This window comes from Rhinolophus sinicus, chromosome 4 (genome assembly GCF_057876585.1).
Source record: "Rhinolophus sinicus isolate RSI-liver-muscle chromosome 4, RSI-T2T, whole genome shotgun sequence".
Lineage (NCBI taxonomy): Eukaryota > Metazoa > Chordata > Mammalia > Chiroptera > Rhinolophidae > Rhinolophus > Rhinolophus sinicus.
This window is the reverse complement of record NC_142504.1, coordinates 47,883,951-47,909,196: the sequence shown is the minus strand read 5'-3', so window position 1 is coordinate 47,909,196 and position 25,246 is coordinate 47,883,951. Positions and strand designations below refer to the sequence as shown.

The 25,246-nt window shown below is 38.5% G+C and overlaps 1 protein-coding gene across 5 annotated transcripts in view; it reads right to left on the bottom strand.

Annotated features, from left to right (window-relative positions):
• The window catches only part of LHFPL3 (LHFPL tetraspan subfamily member 3), a 547,865-nt gene extending 530,328 nt beyond the window's left edge, over positions 1–17,537 (bottom strand). For 2 of the 5 annotated variants that reach the window (XM_074340617.2, XM_074340616.2), the window contains exon 1: positions 16,877–17,527. In XM_074340617.2, the coding sequence (XP_074196718.1) occupies positions 16,877–17,315 (439 nt within the window). In that variant the 5' untranslated portion in view covers positions 17,316–17,527. Of the gene's footprint in view, positions 1–16,876 lie in introns of all 5 variants that reach the window. The other 3 variants (XM_088797798.1, XM_074340619.2, XM_074340618.2) reach the window with 3 other exon arrangements.
• Between the last annotated feature and the right edge of the window lie 7,709 nt (positions 17,538–25,246).

The following is a 25,246-nucleotide window of genomic DNA, read 5'->3' as shown; positions in this document are numbered from 1 at the left end:
CTATTTTTACATTAAAACTAAGAGAAATCTACTGACTGCATTACATGCATATGCTATTGGAAGTAGAGACTTTCACTCCTTTGCTCTTAATATATAGTTCATCTTAGAAAAATATGAGACTTACTCACTGTGGGAGATTCATGAGTTTTGAGTAGTAGTTCAGAAATTATAATTAGTTTGCATGCATCAATCCACATTTCTCTGATCCTGTCCCTCTTTCAGCAATGGCATAAATTGGTGATTTGGCACTTTGAAGTTTAGAGATTATGTGGCCATGGAACTAAGCAGTCAACTGAATATTATCCATGGGATTTACATTTGGGGAAATATGGCAGGCTAGATAACCCAAAAAACCCTCTCAAATAGAATACTTCAAAATGCTGTATAAAAATTCAGAACATTTTAAAACATGCATGGCTGAGCTGATAAGAGAAATCCTTAGAGATAAGAAAAAAGACAAAGCAAGAGTCCAAAGAAGCAACTGAACACTAAATCTGACACTGACCTTGGTGACACCAACTGATTGGTAGTGTTTGAGTTTTCACTCATCTTTTTCATATCATGATACACACAGAAAATGATATTATTATAGCCGTAATTGCTGGAGCAAATGTGAGGGTATTTGGGAGCATCTATATGTAACTTTTCAAAAACATTTATTATAATTGCTTCATGTAAGAAAAACAGAATATTAAAATTAAATATATTGAATATACATTCAATATTAACACGTTGCGTACGGATCACGAGAATCTTCGTTTTTTTCTGAGCCATGCGTTAAGGACGGATAACGAGAATTCTCGTTTTTACTGTTGACTCTTTTTACTTTGCACATTTTATTGAATTATTTGTGTTTTGTTAATAACAAAGGAAGCTGCTTTCTGCAGTATCACACCAGGAGGGATTACTAACATCATAGGTGAGTAAATCCTAAAAAATTCCATAGAAAAATAATAAATGACATAGGAGCATTTACGCTTTAAAGAGAAGAGTGCATTTTAAAGTAGTTTCTTTTAAAAACCTGCCGGAACAGAGGGGTATGAGGGATTTAAACCCTGCCGTACACAAAGTGTTAAACATACCAAATTCGTATAAACCACGCCTCCAGAAGATTTGTACATATTTTAACAAGTAACTTGAGCTTTCTTTCATGAACATCTATTTTTTCCCTTTAGGTTATCCTTGAGATGGTTCATGCAATTCCTGATCAAAACTTTTAATGACGATCTCTTCGGTCTCACTCTAGATAAGGAGTGTTCTCTGTAAGTTTGTAGCAGCTAAAAATTCATGAGTCTGGTAACCAAACTAAGAAGTTAAAAAAAGAACAAGAGAATAAACCCAAACAAAATAGAAGAAAGGAAATAAAAAATAAAAGCAAAACTTAATGTTATAGGACAGAAGAAGGTAATGGAGAAGAACAATGAAGATAAAGTTGGCTCTTTTAAAAAGACTAATAAATCTGACAAACTTTTGGCAAAATTGGTCTAAAGAAAATGAGAAGATATCAACAAACAACTCTTATATGATTATAAGAGTATAGTATGAACAGTTACATGCCAATAAATTTGAAAATGTAGATGAAATAAATTATTAGAAAAATACATCTTTACAAACTGACTCAAGATGAAATTAAAAAATCTAAATTATTACACAACTAAAGAAATGTAATCAGTAGTTTAAAATCTTCCTACAAAGAAACATGAGGCCCAGACAGTTTTATATGATAATTCTATTAAATGTTCAAGGGACATATTATTCCAATAGTATACAAATTTAAAAATTTGAGAGTATAAAAATTAACTATTTTTATGAGTCTTACATAATCCTGATACCTAAACTAGATAGACAGTATGACAAAGGAAAAAATAAACACCAACCTTATTCATGAAAATACTTTTTAAAATATTAATTGGATATTAGAGACTGAGATTCACAATATATATCAAAGTAGTATTGTTTTTAAAATGCATGATTATTTCAACATTAGAAAAGCCAGTATTATAATTCATCTCATCAATATATATTAATTCAGAAAAGTCACTTGATCATCTCAACAGATGTAGAAAATGTGTTCAAAAAAATTCAACATATATTCACTATCTAAAAACATCAGTGTAGGAATATAAAAGAACTCTCTTAACCTTATAAATAACATTTGCAAAGAAAAAATCTACCCCATATGTCATACTAAATGATGAAATATTAAAAATATTTCCTGTAAAAACAGAAAAACAAAAATTAAACACTATGTTACTCAAGAATATGTATATTAGTGTACATTATATGTACAGTGCGTGAATATGTATATTAGTATTATAAGGAATGTAAGCTAATAACACAAAACAGAGGAAAGTAGCTACCTCTGGGTGGGTATAATCAGAAAAGTGGGTGATCATTTTATTATTATTCTTTAAACCATACACACACACACACACACAACTGTAAAATATATTATTCATAATATGTTTGCAGATGAACTAAAACAATGATTCATTTTGCAAATATTAAAACAAAACCAGAATGATGGTTAGGCTAAATAACATTATAACTACAACAGAAACTTAAATCACCTTCTCTTTCATTGTCCAAGTTCAAGCTTGCCTTCATATAAGTCATATTTCTACCCTAAACTTAGATAATACTTTAACACGTTTAGGACTAAATTCCATATGAACTGCTCATGTCACCATGAGACTTGGAGAGGAAGAATTATATGTGAGACTTATTGTATTACCTGAATAAATCTATCACAATTAAAGCATTAATAATTAGGGCCTACCTCTCACAATCATTACGTTGGTCTTTTAGAGACTTTTGTTTAAAAAAAAAATCAATTCTTTAATAGTACACAAAGGAAGAGAACAGCCTCTGTCAGATGAGCTCACATTGATTGCAGAACTTTTCCCCTTTGTTCTACACACATTAAGACGGCCCCCAAATTCGAAGCGGTCCCACAGCAACGCTAATGTGCTGTATTGAACTGCAGGATCAGTAGCTTCAGATATTCTGCTTGGCCTGTTCAGGGTCAGACACTTTTGTGGGTACTGGCGCCAGAGTAGGGCACTGGGGCTAATGAGGAGGAATTCTGGTGAGGATTAAAGTTAATGTTTTTCGACTGAGGTGGAATAAAAGGCTCGATGTTGAGGAGAGGGTGCTTTTTTGAAGGTTTTTCTCAAGAACATTCTGCATTTCAGGTTCCCAAAGACATGAAAATCAGATTGAGCTCAGGTCCCATTTTTTAAAAAAGGAAAAAAAAAGAACAGAATTTGTGTGTTTTTTGAGTGGCTTCTGGTGGAGAAACCTATGTGAGAGCGCACAACTGTGTCCAATTGCAACAGCTTTGGGATAAAGACACTCATTCCTTCTCTTTTTCTTTTGTTGTTTTTAAGGAAATGGAGACTGGACCATGTAGCTAGTAATTAAATTAGGTGCCCAGTTTTTCATTCTGATCCTGTAAAGCATTATTTATGTATGGCTGGGGCCCACATTCTGAATTACGTAAATATTATTTTTAAATTCTTAAAAGTCACTAAAGTTTCCAAAGAAATGGAATTTCCAAGTCTACTTTTTTCATTTGCAAAATGTGCTTGGGATGCTGCAGAGATGCCAACATAATGCATAGCTCATGACCATCAAGATCAAACAGCTGTTTAGAATTCTGTAGTTCTGAATCCCTCAACTTCTTTTGAATTCTCCAGGGACCTGTTAATTCTCCAGTGATGTCCGAGTTACCCCCAAGTGTCCATATCTAGGCTAAGAAATAACAGCCAAATGTTCTGATGGATGACCATGCCCATGAGTCCTTTACAAAAGTACATAACTGGAGCGTCATAAAAGCTTCCAGAAGGTCAGATAAGTTATAGAGACTATTTTTTAAAAATCAGTATCAAGGCATGGGCTGCAGGAAAGTCCAGGGGGAGTTGGCTTTTTCCTTACAGGTAAAAGGAGATTTCCTCCCACTACATATTCTGAATGAATCCTTTTTCTCAATGTTTTTCAACCTTCATATTTTATTCTCCACCCTCCGTCCTCTAAAATGTTATCTTACAAGCAGTGTAGGAGAAAAACGACTTTGGACCTGACCCTCTAAGAGGCAAAGTTCTGAGAAGCACAAGATGACAGGGCTGGAGCTCCCTCTAGAGCCCATCCTGCAGTCAACTGAGGGGTCCTCAGTAAAGTGAACTAGATCGGTCATCTCCTGCCCCATTTCCTCATTTTAGCTCTCTTGCTGAAAAGCCCTTTCCTGAAGACTGAGAGGTCTCAAAGAGCAGAGCTATTCAACTGTGGATTCCAGGATGCAGGTGGGAGACTGTCCAGCAGCATTCACCAGCATCTCTAGAAGCATCTCTTTCCCAGCATCTCTCCAACAGCATCTCTCGAGCATGCTTAGTAAGTTCCCTTGTCAACAGCAACTCTGGATATTCACCATAAAAGGGATATTGACAATAAGATAATTTACTCATTATTCAATTCAGTGCTTTGGGTGGTACTCATAGTGTGTAATCATAACAAACCGATATTCTCATTTTATAATAAGCTCATGACTTTAAACCTGAAATGAAAATATTAATAAGAAACAATGTTGAGTTGTCTTTTTATTAATAACTTTCTCTAGAAAAACTAAAGAAATACAAGGAATTAACGTGTTAATGAAAAACTGAGCAACATAATCTTCATTTGAACATAAATCAGAAAATCTTAAATCACTACTTTATTTGAAGAAAAATATTCACAGATATAACATTGAGAACCAATTTTCAAAACACTACATCTACCTTTAAAATAGAAAAAAATGCTGCTGCAGATATGTTCCTGCTGTTACATGATGTTATTAAACATGGAGACTATTCCATTTTGTTTTTGGTAACTGTGAAGAAGAAATAATTGGGGTATTTCTCTATCACTTAGGAGAACTTCATAAGAATTCCTAAGTGTTTAGGGGTTTTTTTGTTTTGTTTTGTTTTTAAAGATTTTATTGGGGAAGGGGAACAGGACTTTATTGGGGAACAGTGTGTACTTCCCGGACTTTTTCCAAGTCAAATTGTTGTCCTTTCGATCTTAGTTGTGGAGGGTGCCGTTCAGCTTCAAGTTGTTGTCCTTTCAGTCTTAGTTGTGGAGGGCGCAGCTCACCTCCAGGTCCAGTTGCCGTTGCTAGTTGCAGGGGGCACAGCCTACCATCCCTTGCGGGAATCGAACTGGCAACCTTGTGAGCCATCTGGCAACTGAGCCATCTGGGAACTCAGTGGCAGCTAAGCTCAAGGTGTCATATTCAATCTTAGTTGCAGGGGGCGGAGTCCACCATCCTTTGCGGGACTTGAGGAGTTGAACCAGCAACCTTGTGGTTGAGAGCCCATGTGGGAATCGAACCAGCAGCCTTTGGAGATAGGAGCACGGAGCTCCAACTGCCTGAGCCACCGGGCCGGCCCTTAAGTGTTTAGGTTTTAACATAAGCCGGTCCACATTGCCTTTATAACATGGCTTTATTTTTCAAGTTTCTTTGGTTGAAATTATTAAACAGTTCAAAATTATCTCCAAAATACATTCGTGTTACTTTGAATCAATACTCTAGGCAAATAAAATGGAAGAGCTAGACCCTGTTAACACAAAATTAAACCCTTAACTCAATATGGTGTGTGTTAAGAATATACAATACCCATTATAGGAATTACAATGGCATTCATATAACACTGTGCAGTTTCTAAAAGGATTTCATAGGCATTTTCTTTCTTGATCCTCAGAACAAGGAAGGTATGCATATACACGTTGTGAAACGAAATTGTCGTTCTTTAAGTTGCGCTTGTTGAGTTCAGTCTTTCTGTCTACTAAATTTTCTGAATACTAATCACTCCTCTAGTCCTGCTCTGTTTGATGGTAATAGCAGTAATAACAGTAATCATAGCTAACATGTATTGAGTACTTACTATGTGCTAGGTCCACTTTTAAGTGTTTTACATGGATTAATTCAATAATCCTGAGAATACAGAAAATAGGTATTTTTATTTAAGGTCATTATATTGAGGAAATCTAACTCTGGATACCTATCTGTCTGTCTAGGACTGCATTCTATTTGCTTTCTGCTTTAAGTTCACCCTATCTTTGATGATTTTCCTAACATTTACTTTGTTGATAAATGCTCAGCAACACTTGGTTAGCAGATGATCTATTTTAATGCCTATAACTTGCAATCTCTCTGTATGTATCTGGAATACAATTATATAAACCTTAGAAAAATATCATCAAGAATATGAAAAGTCAAGAGTACTTAGATGACTTGCCCAAAGTCATCCAGACAATAAGTGGTCAAGTCAGGATGCAAACCGTACGACCACTTCCCCACACTGATGCCTCCAGAAGCTGCCAAGTCTATTATCCTCTCTGGAACTGTGTCTGTGACTTGGCGATCCTTTCCACCATCACCACTTTCATCACCACCATCATCAATAAGCACATCTATTAAGAAGGTTTCCGTATACGATACAGGGCAGGTATGGATGATACAAAGCCAGATATGCTGACATGTGTTCTTGTCCTGTAGGATGCACAGTCCAAGACTGGTAGCTATGAGATCAGAGGTATAACCAAAGGGGCAGTGTGGGCAAAGGACCAGTCAAGCTCTAGGTTAGGAAAATGAAAAGGATGGGATGAGGAGTAGCTCATCACACCTACGAGTAAGCGTGCTTGAGAGGGAAATTTGGTAAACATGTAGACAATTGTTTTCCCTGTAAATAGCAGTTCCTTCCCTTCATGTTGATACAGAATGGTGAAAATTCATGTTGAAGATTTATACTAAACAAATGTACATTAAGTTAGGAGGCGAAAGAAAGTGGTACAAATAGTAGCGCACTGAGACTGAGATGAGTGTTAGTCTCAATTCTTCCAATGTGTAATTTTGGCAAAACTCTTAATTTCTCTGACTCTGAGGTAATATGCTGTAGGGCATGGGGAGAGTATTATTATTGTTCAAACTAGTTACTGGCTCCGTGACTGTGAACAACTTTTAAGCCTCAATTTCTTCATCTGCAAAATTGGTATTATAATATTAACCTTGCAGAATTGTTGTGATTGTTAAATATAGTAAACTAAAGGTTTTTGCAAGTAGTAGTTGCTCAGTAGTTAGTATTTACCACTATTATTTCTTTATCTAGAAAGTCAGGAGACTGCCAAATAAGTTTTAATATGTATCCAACTTCTAAAAGCCTAGGAGTCCACCCATTTAGCACTGGATTAAGTACACTTGTTTAAATGTTTGCTTAGCTAGATTGTTGCTCAAAAGTGAACCATGTCATTTTTTTTATAGCATGAATGGCTAATCAAATCACATCTGGAAAAATAATTCTTATTTTCAATCAACCCATAATCTAATTGGGGCATATTAGTAATTAAAGTCATTAATGAAGGAGAGAAAAGCAAAGAAAAATGTCACAAATTGCTTAAGTTAAGTATATTTTACCTACTTTACCTTCTCATACAAAATTACCTATAAGTTGGTGCAAAACTTTCACAATTTTCTAAAGAAGAGAAAATTATTTTTCCAAATTCATACTATACCATCTTTTCTCTGGAACAGTATCTTTCAAATATTTTAACTACAACTCACAGAAAGCAATACATTATACATTGCAATCTAGACCATACACATATATGTAAATATTTTAGGAAATAAAGGTTTCATAAAATCCTTATTTGTGTATGGCATTCATATTTTCTATTCTGTTTTAACCCAAATTTTAATGCCGATCATTACATACTAAATTGATATCATGACCCACCAAAATGTCACCAACCAAATTTGTAAAATCACTGTGCACAGCATTCCTTTCCCTATGAAGGTTTTCAAAAAATGCCAACGAGTCAGTACTACGAGGTGTTATCAAACAATATCATACAGTGTTATTATACAGTGAATGTTTACATAAAAAGAAAATTTATTACAGTAAAAGACACACTGCCATCAATCCCTCTCAAAATATTCCCCCTCTCTTTGAATGCAACTTATCCCATTGTTCTTGCCACTTTCTGAAGCAGTTCTGGAAGTCCTCTTTCATGACCATCTCTACTCGCACTGTCGTGGCTGCCTCGATGCCCTGAATCGATTCAAAACATTTATCTTTCATGGTCATTTTGACTTTGGGGAAGAGCCAGAAGTCGCCCGGTGCCAGATCCAGTGAATAAGTTGGATGAGGACACACTGTAATGTTTTTATTTGACAGAATTTGCTGTACCAGAAGCAATGTGTGACACTGAGCCTTTCCGTTGTGGTCACAAAATGCAGTGAATGCTGCTGCTGAGTGCCATCCAGTGGAAAGGCAGGGATCTTCAATACTGAAAGGGGCGCATCAAACCTTAATAACAGTATGTGACATGTTTCAACTTGTTTGGTGCAATCAGTTGGGTTTGAGCTACAGTTGAGAGAAGGTGTGTTTTAAGGTGCGCTATAAATCGTACTCCATCATGACAATGCTCTGTGTCACATGTCGCTTCTGGTATACGGCAATTTCTGTCAAATAAAAACACACCAGCGTGAGTGGCCAGCAGCCAGAGAGCTACTGTGAGCGGCTGGCCAGGGGCCGGCGACCAACTGCCTCAGCCAGGTAGAATACAAGGCTATAATACCAACATTGGCCAGGGGGCTGCATCCTCCACAACTAGACTGAGAACAACAGCTTGAGTTGGAATTGGAGAGGAAGGGGGGGAAGGAGAGGAAAAAAAACCATTATGGTGTGTCTTCCATCCACCTTATTCACCGGATCTGTTCAACTTCTGGCTCTTCCCTAAAGTCAAAATGATTCAGGACATGGAGGCAGCCATGACAGCGCAATGAAAGACACTCACGAAAGAGGACTTCCAGAACTGCTTCAGAAAGTGGCAGGAACAATGGGATAAATGTGTTTGAAGCAAGTGGGGGTATTTTGAGGGGGATTAATTGTGACATGTCTTTTACTGTAATAATTTTTTTTCTTTAAACATTCACCATCTTTTGTGATCATACCTTGTCCAGTTAACTGGTTAAAATGAGAACACTCAGTTAACTAATAATTGACATTACACGGATCCACAATATTGTTGGTTATTAATCATCTGAATCTTAGAAAATTCAACCTGGCTTATACTACACATTACCAAATGCTCTGTAAATACATTTACCCTAAATATTCACAGTAAGTACCCTTTACCCCATTATAACCACTATACAAATCAATTTAGCTTCACAACCTGTTAACAAGATTTTCATAGAGAAACTATAAAATGCTTTTTATCAAATTTTACAATGACTTTTCTTTCTAGGTTGGTTTATTTTAATCCTTCTCTATATTCCCATTGGCCATACAAGAAGTCCGATCATCATTCCCTTTGAATACCTTGATTTTAGAATCTATTAATATAACTCCCTGTATGGGGGAGGGGGGATGGAGCCATAAATCTTCTTTCTTGGTAATTAGGATTTGCACACAGCTTTGCATCGTAATGCATATTCCAGCTCTCTGTTTGTCCTGTGTCAATACATTTTAATCCATTGGTTATATCAAATTTAACAGGCTTTTGATGTTATCAAATTGAACCTTGAATTTCTTCAAGTCTTTTTTATTCAAACTTCAACTATTTTTGGTGTCACTCTTCTAATCCCTGTCATTCTTCACAACTGGATATATTTGCCTATTTTTCAAATACCGAGCCTTCTGTCAATGATGATACACATTTCCCGTTTTCATTTTGCAGCCTCACCCTTGATATTCATTAAAACCCAAAATGGAATGTGCGAAGAACTCCCCTCCCAGACTATTTCCACAAATAGTTTTCAGATACTTAAGTAAATGGGTCTATGATGCATTCAGTATAAAAGCTAAAGATGAGTTCCCTTCAAACTCCTGTCTGCCACTGTTTTCGAATGGGAAAAAGATATGGAGAACACTCTTGATTAGTTAAGTCCTGCATGTTTGATTCTGACATAAGGCCATTTTTATTTATTTATCACCCGACAATTATTTATCATTCGTTTCACTACCTTTCACTACTCTTCCACTAGCCTTTTCATTGATAATCAATAATCTCAAAATTTCATGCAATTAGACTAACTTCGCTCAGCCTGTCATTTACGATCTCTTCTCCTATGATGCACATTAGACAGTCCCTACTCTGCCACAGAACTGGTTTTATTAGGCTGAGGAAGATGTCAGAATTCAGGTATGCGAGACCCATTCTGGCAATTCCATGCCAGCAACTCTCAGAAAGACTTACTTACTTCTTTCATTCTGCCCAGTAGAAGCTAGTTATGGTTCATGTCTAGATTCATCAAAAAACTATTTATCTTCCTCTTGCAAGCCACTCATTTCTCTATCTTATTTTAGGAAAAGAGATGACAAGTACGCTCAAGATTACAATTAGGACAATTTAAGTATGAATGGTACAATGACATGTTGCAGTAGGAGCATCATAGAATCATAGCCATAATTTGAGAGCTATGTGATACTAATTATGTGGAAACATTTAGGATTCTGGGAGAGGTTGTTTTTGTGTATTTCTTTTTTTAATGCTCCAATGACTTTTTATAACAGCTTTATGTTTAAGTCATCAAATAACTTACCTACTATTTGTTAAATGAACCAGACTCTTACTTTCCATCGTTACCTACTTGTTATTATTAAGAATAAAGGTCAGCTCCTTGGCCTTTTCTCATATCAAATAAAAATTCCAGTTGACTCCTTATAAGGAAAAATCACATTAATTAAAGCTGGTGCTGACCCCCAAAGTTCAAATGTATTATGGAAATTACACTTTAAAACACTCCGTTATCACATAGTGAGCCCTAAATTAGAATTTTCCTGAAGTATTCTTTGCTTCACACTAGTATGATCTGAAGTTTTCTACTCCTTTCCCCATAGTTTATCTCCTCACACCAGACACAGAAGTGCACTGAGCCACATACTCTAACTATAGCTATATGCACTACTGTTTCTTTTATTTTATTTTTCAATTTTGCTCACTTTGAAAGATTTCTCAAGTATGCACATAAAATGTAATATACTGGCTGACCATCTGGGTTCTTTTTACTGGGTCATAGCCTCATACCAAACATAAGACTAATCACTAAATAATTGTTTTCATGTTAAGTATCTGATACCACGTTCTGGTTAGATAGGTATGTATGGATGTATTTATACTTATAGAAGTATATAAACACCTGTTAACATTTTTACAGTGGATAAAAGCTGTTAAACGTGCAGCCTTGCAACTAAGAAAAAAAAAATCACCTAACAATATATCTTATGGGTTATATGGGGCATGTTATTTTTCACAGATATTCACTTAAAATCTCACTGTTATAAAAATTATTTGTTTTGACATTCACATTAATATTTTTCCAACTTCTCTTCAATTGTCACATTCCTTGTCACACTACATAAAATTAAAAAAAAAAAAAAAAAAAAAAAAAAAAACACATCCAGTTTCTAAATTCTCATTTCAAATCACTTCCTTATAAATTTGGCTTGGTAAATAAAAAATTCTCATAATTAGAATATGTTGTTAGAAAATGAAAATGCTCTTACTGGGGGTACACTTCATTCCTCTGCATCTGGGGGAGTATCTGAAATGCTCTGGCAGAGGAAAAACCCATCTATGGTCATTCCATAACTGAACTCAGGAGAGATTAGCAGCTCTTTGAGGCAAGACCTTGCTTCCTCATACTGCTCAACACCAGCCAAATGGTCAGAACTGTTAATGGTCCCAAATGCTGAGTGTGCACCTGAGTGAATTGCAACCTTGTCCCCTTTTCAGGGCACCCACATCAGAGTTCTGCACACACAGGGCCACCCATCTGAGCAGGTACGGCAGGCTCTCTGGTAGGTCAAAGGAAAGCACATCTTCACGATGCCCAGAAAGGAGAAATGGGAAACCTAGAAGTCACATCTTCATCTGTCCAGATTGCTCCTGAAAGGGCATAAGGAAATCCAACCTGAAAATGGATCCCCGCGCTTATGAAAAAAAGCCTGATCTTTTGATTCTTACATAAAACCTCCATCTTTAATAATGTGACTTTTTTCACGAGAAACTAAAAGGTAAGGGAAAATATGCTGAATTCTAAGATACTGGGGGTGCAAAAAAAAGGTATACAAGTGGACACTTTTGGCCAACATTTCTCAAGCAGTACTTTGCCATAATCACAAGTGTCTGGACGCTGATGGTAACCACTTTGAGCACCTCTTGTAATTGCACAAGTCAAATGTGACTTGTATTCACCTTTTGTTATCAGTATATATTGAATATTACAATTTTAATACAGTTTTCCTTTCTTAAAATGTATATACATTTTTTTGGCACTCTCTGTACAATTGATTCCATCCCAGTATTGTAATGAAGATCATTACCTATGCATCAGAGAAAGCCTCGATATGAAAATAAGATCATCATGAATTAGGCTGTCAAGTTACAACCATTGTCATCAAAGAATTTTGGAAGAGTTCCTCTTGTGTGATTACTGCCAATGCCATAAACCAATGAGAAAGATGAGCACAACAGCTTTCAAAGTATATTGTATTCACTTCTCAATATGGCATGTGGGAAATTTTAAATCACTTCTTTCTCCTTTCATTTGCCCCATTAATAATTCATTTTTTAAATTCATTAACTCAACAAAAATTTATTGAATACCTACTATGTGCCAGACATACTACTGTGTGCCAGGGTATAGCAATAATGATAACAATACAAGAACAGTTACCAAACCTAACTCTCAAATAGTGCTTGTTTACTATGTGCCAGGTACTGTTATCAGTATATACATTAGCTCATTTAATCCTTGTACCAATCTCCTGAGGTAAAGACAATAACATGCCCACTTTGCAGGTGAGCAACTGAAGTAGAGAGAGATTAATTCCCCAGGTCACACAGTCAGTGAGTATCAGAGTCAGGGTTCAAACCCACATCTTTTTACTCCAGTGTCCATGATCTTGACCTCTATGCTATATGAAGAAAAACAGACATGACTTTATGGAACTTTCAGTGTACTGGAAAAGACAGATATTAAACAAATAAACACATAAAACTTGTCATCTCAAATGCTAATAAGGTACATTAAACAAGAGCAAGATGCCACAAGAGAGGATGGTATAACATTACAAAGGCTAGTCTTTCAGGCTAAGAAATGCAATGATTACCTCTGGTGATTCTCATCTCACCTAAATGACAAAGTTATAAAGTTTAAAAAAGCAAGCTGGCTAAAAGGAGCTGGGGAAAACTAAGGCTAGGAGGCCAAGGAAAGTGACTAAGCAATTCAGTCCTTAACCTCTGCCACAGAGCCTTGCCATCTTGGTGGCCCTTCTTGTTGGTGCACTTAGAATAACAAGAGATAAAGGATCTGGGGAATGAAACCCCTTCTCCTATCCTTAACCCTCCTGAATAAGGAAATCCAACCTGTATCAGGAGCCCTTCTTCACACATCAAAGAGAGGACCTCCTCGTCTGCTGCCTTCAACCAAGAAGCCCATGGTAGATGTCTAAAAACAAAAATGTTAATTTCTGCCTTAATGCATTAGCTTACTAAAAAAAATAAAAGATTTCTTTGGTCTATAATGGTTAACGCTAGGGCTTCTGGAAACAATTCAAGATATAGCTTATAATCAGTAAAACAAATAAACACCTCTGGAGACTTGGAAACATTCTGAAATACTGTTTAAGGAACAAAACCCGGGAAGCAGAGAATCAAGTTCCCAGAAAGACAAAATTCCCTTCCCATCTGGATTTTTTTTTTTAATCTGGGCTTTATTACCCTGCCTGACCAATTACACATCTACCTCTTTTCTTCCAGTGTTAGAGAAATAATAGAGAAAGAAGAAAAATCTCTCTTCTCAAAAAGCTGTCTCTCTGTAGATTTGGAAATTTTGTATCTCTAATTTATTATTTATTTTATGTATTTTTTTATGTCTTCAGTCTTTCTATCAGGAATAGTCCTTAAGTATAGGATTACAGCCAACAGTAGTGTGACATATTAGCTCCTAATTCTGTAGTTTCACTCCACTGAGGTTAATAATGATTTAGAGGGGAGAGTTAGGGCAGGTGTTCATAATAGCACCATTAATTATATGTGCTTTACATATCTAGATAGAAGAGCAACATCATTTTCAGGTCCAATAAACTAAGTACCTTTTTTAGTTCATTGTTCAGAATCACAAAAAGAATAATTTTTGATGTTGTAGTGCCATAAGAGTTTCCTGCCTCATCATTTTAGTATATCATTTCATATGGAATTTTATATTCTACCTGGCTCTAATTAATGACATTACTATATTAAAATGCTTAGATAACTAAATATACAAGTTAATCATTTGACCTTCAATAAGGCTTAAACAGCCTCTAACAAGCAAATGTCACATTAAGTCTCATCTTTCTTGGTAGCACATTACATTTGAGATTAGCCTTGGTACAGTTAAAAGTATGAGAGGTCTTAACATTAAAGAATAGTCTCAAGGTTAGAAACTAAACTTTGAAAGTAACTTACATTATGTTAAATTTCTTGTTAGCGTCATGAGACTTAAAAACCCCAAAAACCATATTAAATGTGACATTCTTCAGAAATATCGTCTACATCCCATTCCTTAAAAATCTGTGAATATAGCTGACTGATTCTTAATTGCCCTGTCATCATAATCCATTCTTCTTTAATTAATATTCTTCATGAATAAACTTATGTCTTTCTATGGTTTATCTAGAAATAAAATACCAAATAAATTATAAATAAAGGCTTTCAAAAAGTATGCCTAGAACTTAAGGATCTGTACTGCTGCAAAAATGAAGTAAATGTCCTTATATCTTCTTCAGTATGAGGCTATCATTTTTACATTGACATACAGGAAACAGGGTAGTACATTTATGTCAAATTTCTGAAAACATGACATCATATTTCACTACCCCAGAATAAATGATTTTTGTGTACTCATTCCAGGTAGAGGAAGGTAAAAAAAAAATCATTGTAATAGTTGCAGTTTGCATTAACTTCAAAGCTCGTAATTTTTCTCAAATCTTTCCTTTTAAAAGAAAAAACTGGGGTATAAAGTACAAAAATCTCATAAAAATAAAACATTTAGAATTGAATTATTGATAAGTCACCTGCAAATTACTTTCAGACCTTTGAAAAACAATCTAATTTAAATCAACAGTCTAAATAGGTCATTTAACTTAGAAAAATTAAAATTAGGTGTGTAGGGTCAGTTCTTTTCCTAAAACACCTGCATCCTCAATGTCTTCAAAGTCAAATCAGAGTTAAGCATCAAGAGCAACTTCATACGTGAATTTATTCCAAATCTCAAAGTTAGTCTGCCCTTGAAATGGCCATAAGCATTTACATTATATATTAAAACATACAGTGTGTGTGGTGGAGGGTTCTTCAAGAAGTTGGGAGTGGAAGGACAGAAGGAAAAGCAAAGAACTCTTACATTCCAGAATAATGGTATGTGGGGGCTGGGGGCCTCTGCTGCTGCTCTTTTCTTGCCTTTCACATAGGGCACGTTCACAGCTCATGGCAAATCAAAATGAGCTGAGACACACTTAATACAAGGCAAGTACTTCTATACTAGTTTAGTTTCCCACAAGCTTCTGTTATATCAAACTAGTCATATAAAATCATGAACCTCATCTCTCTTGCCCAGCAACTTAAGACACTCTGGTAAACGCGGTGATCAAATCCCTACTCCCCAGAAAACCTTCCCAACCATAGGAGTAACTACAAAATCTTGAAGGTTTAACATCTTTGAAGTATGAACACAATCAAATAAAACAAAACACAAATGAGAAAATTTGGCTGCCTGAGACATCCTCTATTTCTCCACACCAGACCATCCATCAAATCAAAAGGACAGAGACAATGCTGGTACAAGAGTGTCAAGTGTCAGAGGATGGAGGCTGCCTTTAGAAGGCAGGGCACCCAAACTGGCTAGTAGAGAGGGACACGGCTTCACCGCAGGTAGAGAAAGGAGTCAGTTTTGTTTCACCACTCGCCAAAGCCACCGCGAAATGCACCCCCATCCTTTCTAGGTTAAAAGTTTGATATTCAGAAACAAATACTTTCATATTCTCCAACTAGCAACAATGTATGACCAACAAACAAAGAGTGATCAGAGATACTAATAAAACAGGTTTTCCTCTCTGCCTATCTCCCTAAAGCCACTTCCCCCCAAAAAAACGAGACCTTGATTCCCTCAAGACCTCTCTCTGTTTAAAGATGGAATGGAAACAAACTGAAGACTTGACAGGGGATTGCTAAGGAACATTCTAAGCTACATTCTTCCTAAAAGGGTGTAACCCAAAACAATTAGGATTTATTAATTTCCGAATGCATGATAACATTTTTATAACTGCCCGGGACGCACAGAAACAATTCCATTCCAGCCACCAGCACCACCCCCCCCACCCCCCCCACCACCCCCCACACACACACCCTCATGAACCAAAGACAGAAACAGTCCCAGAGACGGACAGAGCAGGCTGACTCTCCTTCAACCACAACCTCTCCAAATTAGCTTTTCGCCTCGCTGTGTCCGTCCCTCTTTAGCGCCTCAGCACGAGCCTTAAGCGGCAGGTTCTCCTAATCTTTGGTTCTGAGCGGACTCGGCCCAGCAACCGCCCTGCCTCCCGCGGGTCCCTCTGGGTGGCGTCCCCGCACTTGCGAGGTTCTCGAAATCCCCAGGACAGGAGGCTTGTGGTGGGGCTGGCGAAGCGCGGGGATTCCGGCCTCCCAGGGCTCCCGCCACCCACACCCCCAAGCCTGAGCGGATTAAGTTGCTGGGCTCCCAGCGGCGCTCACTGCCCGGTCACTCCCACTCCCGCCCCTCCGGCTCAGGCGCCCCAGGGTCCCCCCGCCTCCGCGGAGGTGAGCGCGCACTCACCGGAGGTGAGCTGCATCCAGGCACAGATCTTGTACACGGTCGCCGTGTTGCAGAAGAAGAAGAGGGTAAAGCAAACGATGCAGGCGATGATGAGCATCATAGAGAGGCCGATGAAGAAGGAGGCGGCTTTGAAGGCGCCCGAGGGCAGCGTGGAGAAGTCCGTGAAGCTGCCCCTGCAGGTCAGCTCCCGGGAGAAACCGTTGCCGATGCAGTAGTGGAAGAGCCCGAAATAGCCGGCTTGCGGGGTGTCCACGCCGTCGCCGATCCAGTAGGGCTGGATGAAGCACACCACGTTGACGATGGCAAAGCAGATGGTGAAGATGGCCCACAGCACGCCGATGGCCCGAGAGTTCCGCACATAGTTGGTGTGATACAGCTTCGCAGCCTCCTGAGCCGGGAGCATCGCGGCGGCGGCGGCGGCAGCGGCGGCTCCGGGCATTCTCCCCCTTCTCCTCCTCCTCCTCCCCCTCCCCTCCCCCTCCTCGTCCTCGTCCTCCGCCTCCCCCGCCTCTCTGCGCTCAGGAGACACACTCACCGAGCGGCGCGCTGCAACTCCCCTGCCTCCGCCTCAGCCCAGCAGCGCCAGTTTCGGAGTCTGCATCCTCGCTCCCGGAAGGAGGGCGGGGCAGCGCCGAGCACCCCTCCGGCTCTCCCGGCACAGCCTGGCGGCCCCCCCTCCCGGCCGGGGTGCCAGCACTTCTCACCACCCTCCACCCTTCTTCCCGCCGCCGCTGCAGCGGCTGCAGCTGAAAGCGACAAATCCCGCGCGGGGCAACATGACGCGTGAGCTCCCGCGCCCCCGACTCGGCTTCCCGCCTTCCGCCCCTCCCCCGCCCCTCCCCGCCCGGCCCGCGCCGCCGGGTGCCCCGGGGCTTGGAGGACCACGTAGAGCCTGGGACGCCCCTCGGGTGCCGGGCGTGGGCGGGAGGAGCGGGCCTGCAGCTGGGGAAGAGGAAAATCTAAGGAAGGTACGGGAACACCCACGGGGATCCTAGAGGTGATCCCAGGATCCCAGCTGGTGTTAGGGACCAGGAGCGCGAGGCGGAATCTGGGAGCATTTCAGCACCGCACAACAACGTGCTTCGACCTCTGCATCTTTGCAGAGGCTCGAGGGGCAGCGCGGCAGGTGCAGGCGAGAAACGCCAAGGGAGAGGAGACTACTGCCCTCAAGAGACTTCCCAGTTACAACAGAACTCCCCCTGGCTGACTCCTCCGTTGCTTCGGGTCGACGAGGTGGAGAAAGAAGTTGGGAAGGAGCTGGCAGGCAATAATATAAAAGACGTACTTCAAAGGTGGTCTCATAGCTGCTCAACTGAGCTGGTTTTCTCTTCTCGTTTTCCACCCCCCATGTAGCCAGATAAACTGTGCTGGTCGATGCCCCCTGCATTCCTTTAAGTCAGATCATTCTTCCCATGAATCCTGCCATAGATGGGGCCTGTGGGGCATGGAAGTGACAGTGTCACAGAAACGTATAGTTTATCTGAAAACATTGGGTAGTTTGGCCAGTGTTATATTTCGTACACAAATATGCACTATGCTGGATGCTAAAACTACAATGAGGAAGACAGCAGGTGATAGTTTTTATTTTTCAGATATCTCCCCCTGCCCAGCAGCCAAAGCTCCAGCAACCAGATTTGTTTTCAGAGTCTTTTCGCCTGAATTGTCCATACACAATTGCTTACATTTTCATGTGGCATTGCTGTTTCATACCTGCACTTTGTGCTGTTTCTTAGCTTAATGTTTTCCTTTTCCAGTATTTCTGTTGCTGTTAACAGTCCCTGCCTTTCAAACTCCTTTTCTTTATTTCCATTAGTCACTTTCTTGGTTCCTTCTGATTCAGATAAAAAGAAATGTGTAACCCCCACTCAGAACAATGGAGCCAGAAACCTTCCTTGCAGCAGCAGATTTTGGTAACAAACCATTCTGAAACATGACCACTGAATTCTCCAAGCAGAAAGAGGATTCTATCAGAATTTGACCCCTAACTCTCCACTAAATTGCACATTTTATTATAATGCAAAAACATATGTAAGCTCCTTGACACCATCTTGCCATGATGCCCAACCTGCCCACCTTCTTACTAGAGCAGTGAGAGATGTTAGATACCAGGTGATGTATGAAACTACCAGGAATGGCTAAGGAAGTTTAGAATGGTTCAGTTTGGGGAGGTGGGGGTTTGGAGGTGAAAAGGAAAGCTCCAAAAGGTATGCGGATACATAAACTGCACGTAAATGGAAGAAACGTTATACCCTAAGTGATGAAGACCATCCATGCCCCTCATTTAATAACCTGAAGATTTGAGATTGTACAGGGGGACAGAGGAAGAGAGTGGAAAGAGGAATATGGGACACCCAAGATAATGAAGAGGCTGAAACTGGGAAAAAATTTAAAAGGGTTAGTGTTGGAATCTTACATTCAGCTTTTCCTATAAGTATGAAATTTAGACATACATAGTTCAAGGTCCATTAGGCAGGACTTTGGAAATCAAGAGGACAGAATTAAACAGTAGAATGAGACATGTAAGTTTAGGTGACTAAGAATTTCTTGCAAGTGTAGTTGTAGAGGCTCAGAAGGTCTTCAAAAAATCAGAGGGACTTGGGGGAGGTGGAGAGTATGACCTAAATATGAGCGTGCCCAATATAACACTTGCAAGTCTCTAAAAATATAATTCGTGATGATGCATCTTCAGTGCATTGGTGGCAACGGAAGGTCAGAACTCCCGTCAGGTTTCATGTGTCTTCACTCCTCTGAAGTTTCTGGTAAATCAGAAGAGTTTTAACATGAAAGGAGGAAGAGAAAAAGTGAGAGCAATCATATTTATGGGGCCATCTGGCAAGCCATGTGTCCCAGGCGCAGAGATAGCTTTACAGCACAAACTGACAGTCAGTCCTAGTGATTCTCCCAAACCCTCAAGTCTCCCCAAAACTACTTGTATGAGTGGTCTTTCTTTAAAACCAATGTCTGAAAGAGATCTTACGGTTCCTATGGGGTGGTTGAAATGGAAGTTTGCTCAGGGGAAAGGCTGAGAATCAAAAGGCCTAGTTAGAGGCCTGTTTAAAGTGCCTTTATAGAATGAAGAAAAGACTGGCGAGTGACTCAGATGCAAATATTGTGATTCAAAGGCTTTTCTATTTGAGTCACGCCCAAGGAGAGCCTTATTCTTATTCCAGGTTTGAAATTGCCTTTGGGTTCATGCTCAGAATCGCTCAAAGTGTCCCCTCTTGTCAAAGCAACTGGGAACAGCAGTGTTGGTGTATTCCTGATAGAAAGTGATCCCATGATTTCTGCTTGAGGTGAGGGGTCAGTTGGGGATACACTGAACCCTGCCAATAGCTCTTCTTCCCCCCTTTATCCTGCCCTACACTATAGCAGATTCCTAGAATGAAGCAGGGTCTCCCCAGACTTGGAATTAGGGATGAGCTAGAACACCTGTAAACTCTTTAGTTGTCATCAATGAAGGCAGATTGTCCTTCTACATTTTCCCAAATCCGTCCATTGCCCATCTCCAACTTTGTTCTTGGCACCCAGAAACCCCGGAGGTAAAACTGTCCCTACCCTGAATCCAAAGCTTTGTCTGGCAGCAGGCAGACTTTAGGAGTTCAGACAGTTAAACATCTGGACAACTAATTACATTCACCAAATAGGATGTGACCAGGAAAGCTGTTGTGGGGAGGAGGAAATAATAAAACTAGCCTGATTCATGCTAAGAAGTTACTATTGATAGAAAACTATTTTGAAACTATAACATGATTCATATGTGCTAAATAGTAGAAGTCAGTGTCACTGACAGCATTGAATTAGAAATACTGAACATTCAAATCTCAAACTTCACTGTTAAAAATGTTTTTCTCTTACTGCCACAAAGAGTCAGTAGTGAGTCCCACTCTTTTCCCAAACTGTGTCTTAATGAATATAAAAGAGAAAACAACGTAATAGTTGGACTGTGTAACATTACTAAAAAGATTCTGGATGAGTTAAAGGATTAAATGTTTTGATCCTAAACTAATTTATGGTGGCTTGGGGGAGTGTGAAAGCCTTGGAGTGCAAGAGACTTGGGATCCAGACCCAGTACCCACTCTGCCTAACTGTGAGAGACTCAGGTTCTTGGGGCTCCATTTTCTCATCTCCAGAATTATGGTGAGGGAGAGGGCACATCAGGTGAATTCTAAGGTCTCTTTATGCAGTAAAATTCTATTCACTTCTACAAAGACTATTCCAGAGTGACTTTGCAAGAAATCATAAAACCCAGTACTTGAAAAAAAAAAAAAATGAGGCAAGACTTAACAAGAGATATCAGACTCTGGTGATGTAGACATTTTATTTAAAATTGAAATCTCTTTCTGAAATCCAATTGTTATAATTTTTCAGGCAATAGGTACTTAGTGTTTTCAGATGAGTCATTGCTAATATTATTACCTTGGGAAATGGAGAAAGAGATGATTTCTAAAATCTGTTACTTAATTGATTTCTATGGATATTATCAATGTCAGTGTCAGATCCCACTTCAGAATATAAAGATTCTAATAATGAAGGTCTTTTCACTCACGGAGGGTTTCCCTGTGGCCCTCCCACATTAGTTTTCTTTTAGGGCTTTGCAGAAATCAGGAAATACCTCTTAGTTAATCAGTCACTAAGATAGCAGTGACAATCAGATGGATTGAGTGTTTCAACGCCTCCTGCAAATCAAGATCAAATAGATCACAAGGCTCTGATTTCATTGCACCTTAGTCTACTACTATGCAAAGAGATGTGAGCTCCTTCACGCATAGAGAGAAATGGGAAATAGGAATATCAGTCATTCTCTTTCTTTCCTTTTTTCCTCTGTTTTGAATTGGATTCTGTGTAAGAGTCCTCCTTTTATAAGTTCTTTTCACTTTTCCAGACCAGCTAAGAGCATACGTTTTGTTTTGTTTTGTTTTTGTCATAAGGCTGAACATCTCCACAGCCTGTGCTAACAGAACCATCTCTCTGTGAACCTTTTAAGTCCTTGATAGTTTCAGAACAATTCTGTCTGAAGATAAGTAATGACCTCTGTTGAATAAAATACTACGGAAACATTACCATCACTTGAGGTATGATTTTTTTAAGTCTAATGGAGCGATGTTATATTAAAGTTTTAAGTTCAGTAGGTTTTATTCTCTTTTAATCTAGTACTAGTTGGTCTTCCTGATCTTTAAAAAAAATAAATTCTATCTGCTGTTCATTCTGAACCTACTTCATGGTGTTTCCCCACTCAAGGTGCACCTTGATTGAAAATCAACACCCTCATTTGGAACATCTACCCTAGTACCTTCAATTTCGGGATTGTATTTGAAGCCGCTGCCTGGGTTGTCTGCTAAAGACATCTTTATCCACAAAGCTTGTCTTTCCTAACATTACTTGAGTTTTAAACCTCAGGTTCAGCCCTTCTGAGAATCTCCCTAAGCCACAGAACATACATTTGAAGTCTCATAACAAACACCAAACACTCCTCTAAATGTGAAGGAAACCCATCCAGAGGCTTTCTTTTCCTGCTATGGTGACATAAAAATAATAATCTTGATAATGCAGTGCTTTTGTTGAAGAGGCCCATTTTTATGTCTGTATTTAATCAGCATTTGTTGCAGAAGCAAGTCAAATTCTCAGTGTCTTATCCACAAACATATACTTCTAACCCACACCACATAATGGTTGCTGGTTGGCTAAGGTCCTGCTCCAGGCACTGGACCTGACTGCAGCTATGCTTGTATTCTCATTCTGAAGTCCAAGTTGAAGGAGCTGCCCCTTACAAGGTTAACAGAGAGATGGTTCTATTAGCACAGGCTGTGGAGATATTCAGCCTTATGACAAAAACAAAACAAAACAAAACAAAAAAACTGGGGCATATTGTTGGCATAAAGACAGAAGTATAAGAGGCTGAGGCAAGTTATAAAACTACCTAAAAGTCTGCTCAAATATAGAATGTAGCATGTCTTCTCATATTCCATGGGCCAAAGTATATCATATGTAAAAGCCAAAAGTCAATGTGCTAGGAATATAAAAACCTCTTATAGGAAACAAATGAGTGAAAAATCAAGACCTTTAATCAACTCTATTACATCCATCCCCTGACAAAACTTCAACATTAACTGACTTTTCAAATGTTTTCCTGGAAAGACTATATGCAAATATGATTTTTGCTTAAAGGTTATAGACAATTTCATTTTGAATAAACACTTCATCATATCCACTCTTTTATTGAAGAATCTGCCTCTACTTAGTATTTTTTTTCATGGAAAAATTAATAAACTGAAAACTAATGTCCTTTGAGAAGATAAATTCATAATGAATTTCTTCACTTTACAGTATTCAGACATGATATATGATTCTGTCTATTAAGGTATGTTTGATCAGAAATGGCATTTAGTTTCAAGGTGGAGAAAATTTATGTTGCCTTGTGAATTCTCAAAAGCCTACAGTATCTTCCAAACTTGAGTATATATCCTTTTAAAAAACAAAAACACTCTAGTGTACCTACAATAATGACTTATAAAACTATTGTTGCAATGTTACCTAAATAAAGAATAAATATTTAAATCATAAATCTTAATTTAATCACCTTTCAGTCATGACAGCATGTAAAAGTCAGTGCCCCCTCTCCCCCAAAACAAACATAAAACTGAATAAAATTGCCAAAGCAGACATTTTAAGGCCCTGAATTTTGAACAAAGGCAAAGAAAAAATTGACAGGTGTTTATGAAGAAATGCTGAAATTTGGATAAGTGGGAATCTGTGGTCTTCTTGCCTGGTTTGCATACCTTCCTACTTACCTCCAGCTCAATCAGCATATTATTTTAGTAGGGCAAGCTAGCAGTGAACACCATCAGCTTCTGCCAGAAGGGGAAAATTTCATTAGGAGTGGAGGACAAAAGTCCACAGCAACAACATTATTACGGAAATTAGCAAGCGCAATAGAAAACGAGTGTGGAAAACCGATGGCTCTCGTAGTCTGAGATCCTACTGGGGCAAGCAGTGAGTAGTCAGAAATTTAATGGAGATACCCTGGAAATGAGAGAGCCATAGAAAAGCTAGATAAATCCTCTACACCTCCCTGGCTAACTGAGGAATGACATGCACATTCCAGGGAGACAAAAAAGAATTTGGTGGAAAGTAGAAGCTGAGGAAGACTTGAGAAATGCCTGAATTCATTGTCAGAAGATGGAAGCTTTACGGGTTTTATGTATTTGAGCATAGCTGCTGTCCAAATCATTACCTGGCCACTACGCTATACAGACTTGGAGAAAACGTTGAGGAAACCAGGCTAAAAGATCAATGTAAGAATAATAGTTTCTTTTGAAAATGTGAGCAGATATATCAGCAGGCATACACTATGAGGGAGACAGATTCTGTAAGTTAAGTCCAGGCAAGTTACTGAAAAAAATCTCTCAGGAGGGAAATATCAGAATCTAGAGTTACTGTAATTTATTATTTTAAAATGTTCAGTTTTCAACAAAAGTATTGAGACATGCTAAGAAATGGAAAAGTCTAACATTTACTTAGGAGAGAAATTAATCAGCAGAAACTGACTTTGAGTGGACCCAGATGTTGGTTGTAGAAGACAAAAACCTCAAAGCTACTATTTAAAAATATGTTTTAAAACTTAAAGAAAACCATGTTTAAAGACTGAAATAAAATATAACTTTATTCTACAAACAGAGAACCTTAATAGACAGATAGAAACTACAAAAAGAACCAAATGGTAATTCTAGAGTTGGAAGGTACAATAACTGAAATAAAAAATTCACTAGATGGGTTAACAGCAGATTTGATCTGATACCAGAAAGCATCAGTGAACTTGAATATAATTTAAGAGAAAGTATCGAATATGAAGAACAGAGGAAAAAGAAAAATAAGCAGAGATCTGTGGGACAACATTAAGTATACCCAAAAATGTGTAATGAAAATCCCATAATGGAGCAGAAAGATTACCTGAACAAATAATGGCTGAAAACTTCTCACAACTGATGAACAACATTACAAATCCAAGAAGGTCAACAAATCTCAGGATTAACACAAAGAGATCTATATCTAGGCACAGCATATTTAAACTTCTAAAACTAAAGACAAGGAGAAAATACTGAAAACAGCAAGAAAAAATAATTCATAGAATACTGAAACAACAGTACAATTTATGGCTAATTCCTCATCAGAAACAATAGAGGCTACTGGCATTGGGATGACATATTCAAAATGTTAAAAGGAAAAGTAACTGCCAGCCAAGAATTCTATATCCAGGAAAACTATCCTTCAAAACTAAATATCACTTAGCAATTTTTAAAAAGGAAGAAACTATTGATACAATGCAATAACCTGAGTGAATTATGCTGAGTGAAAAAAAGCCAATCCAAGATT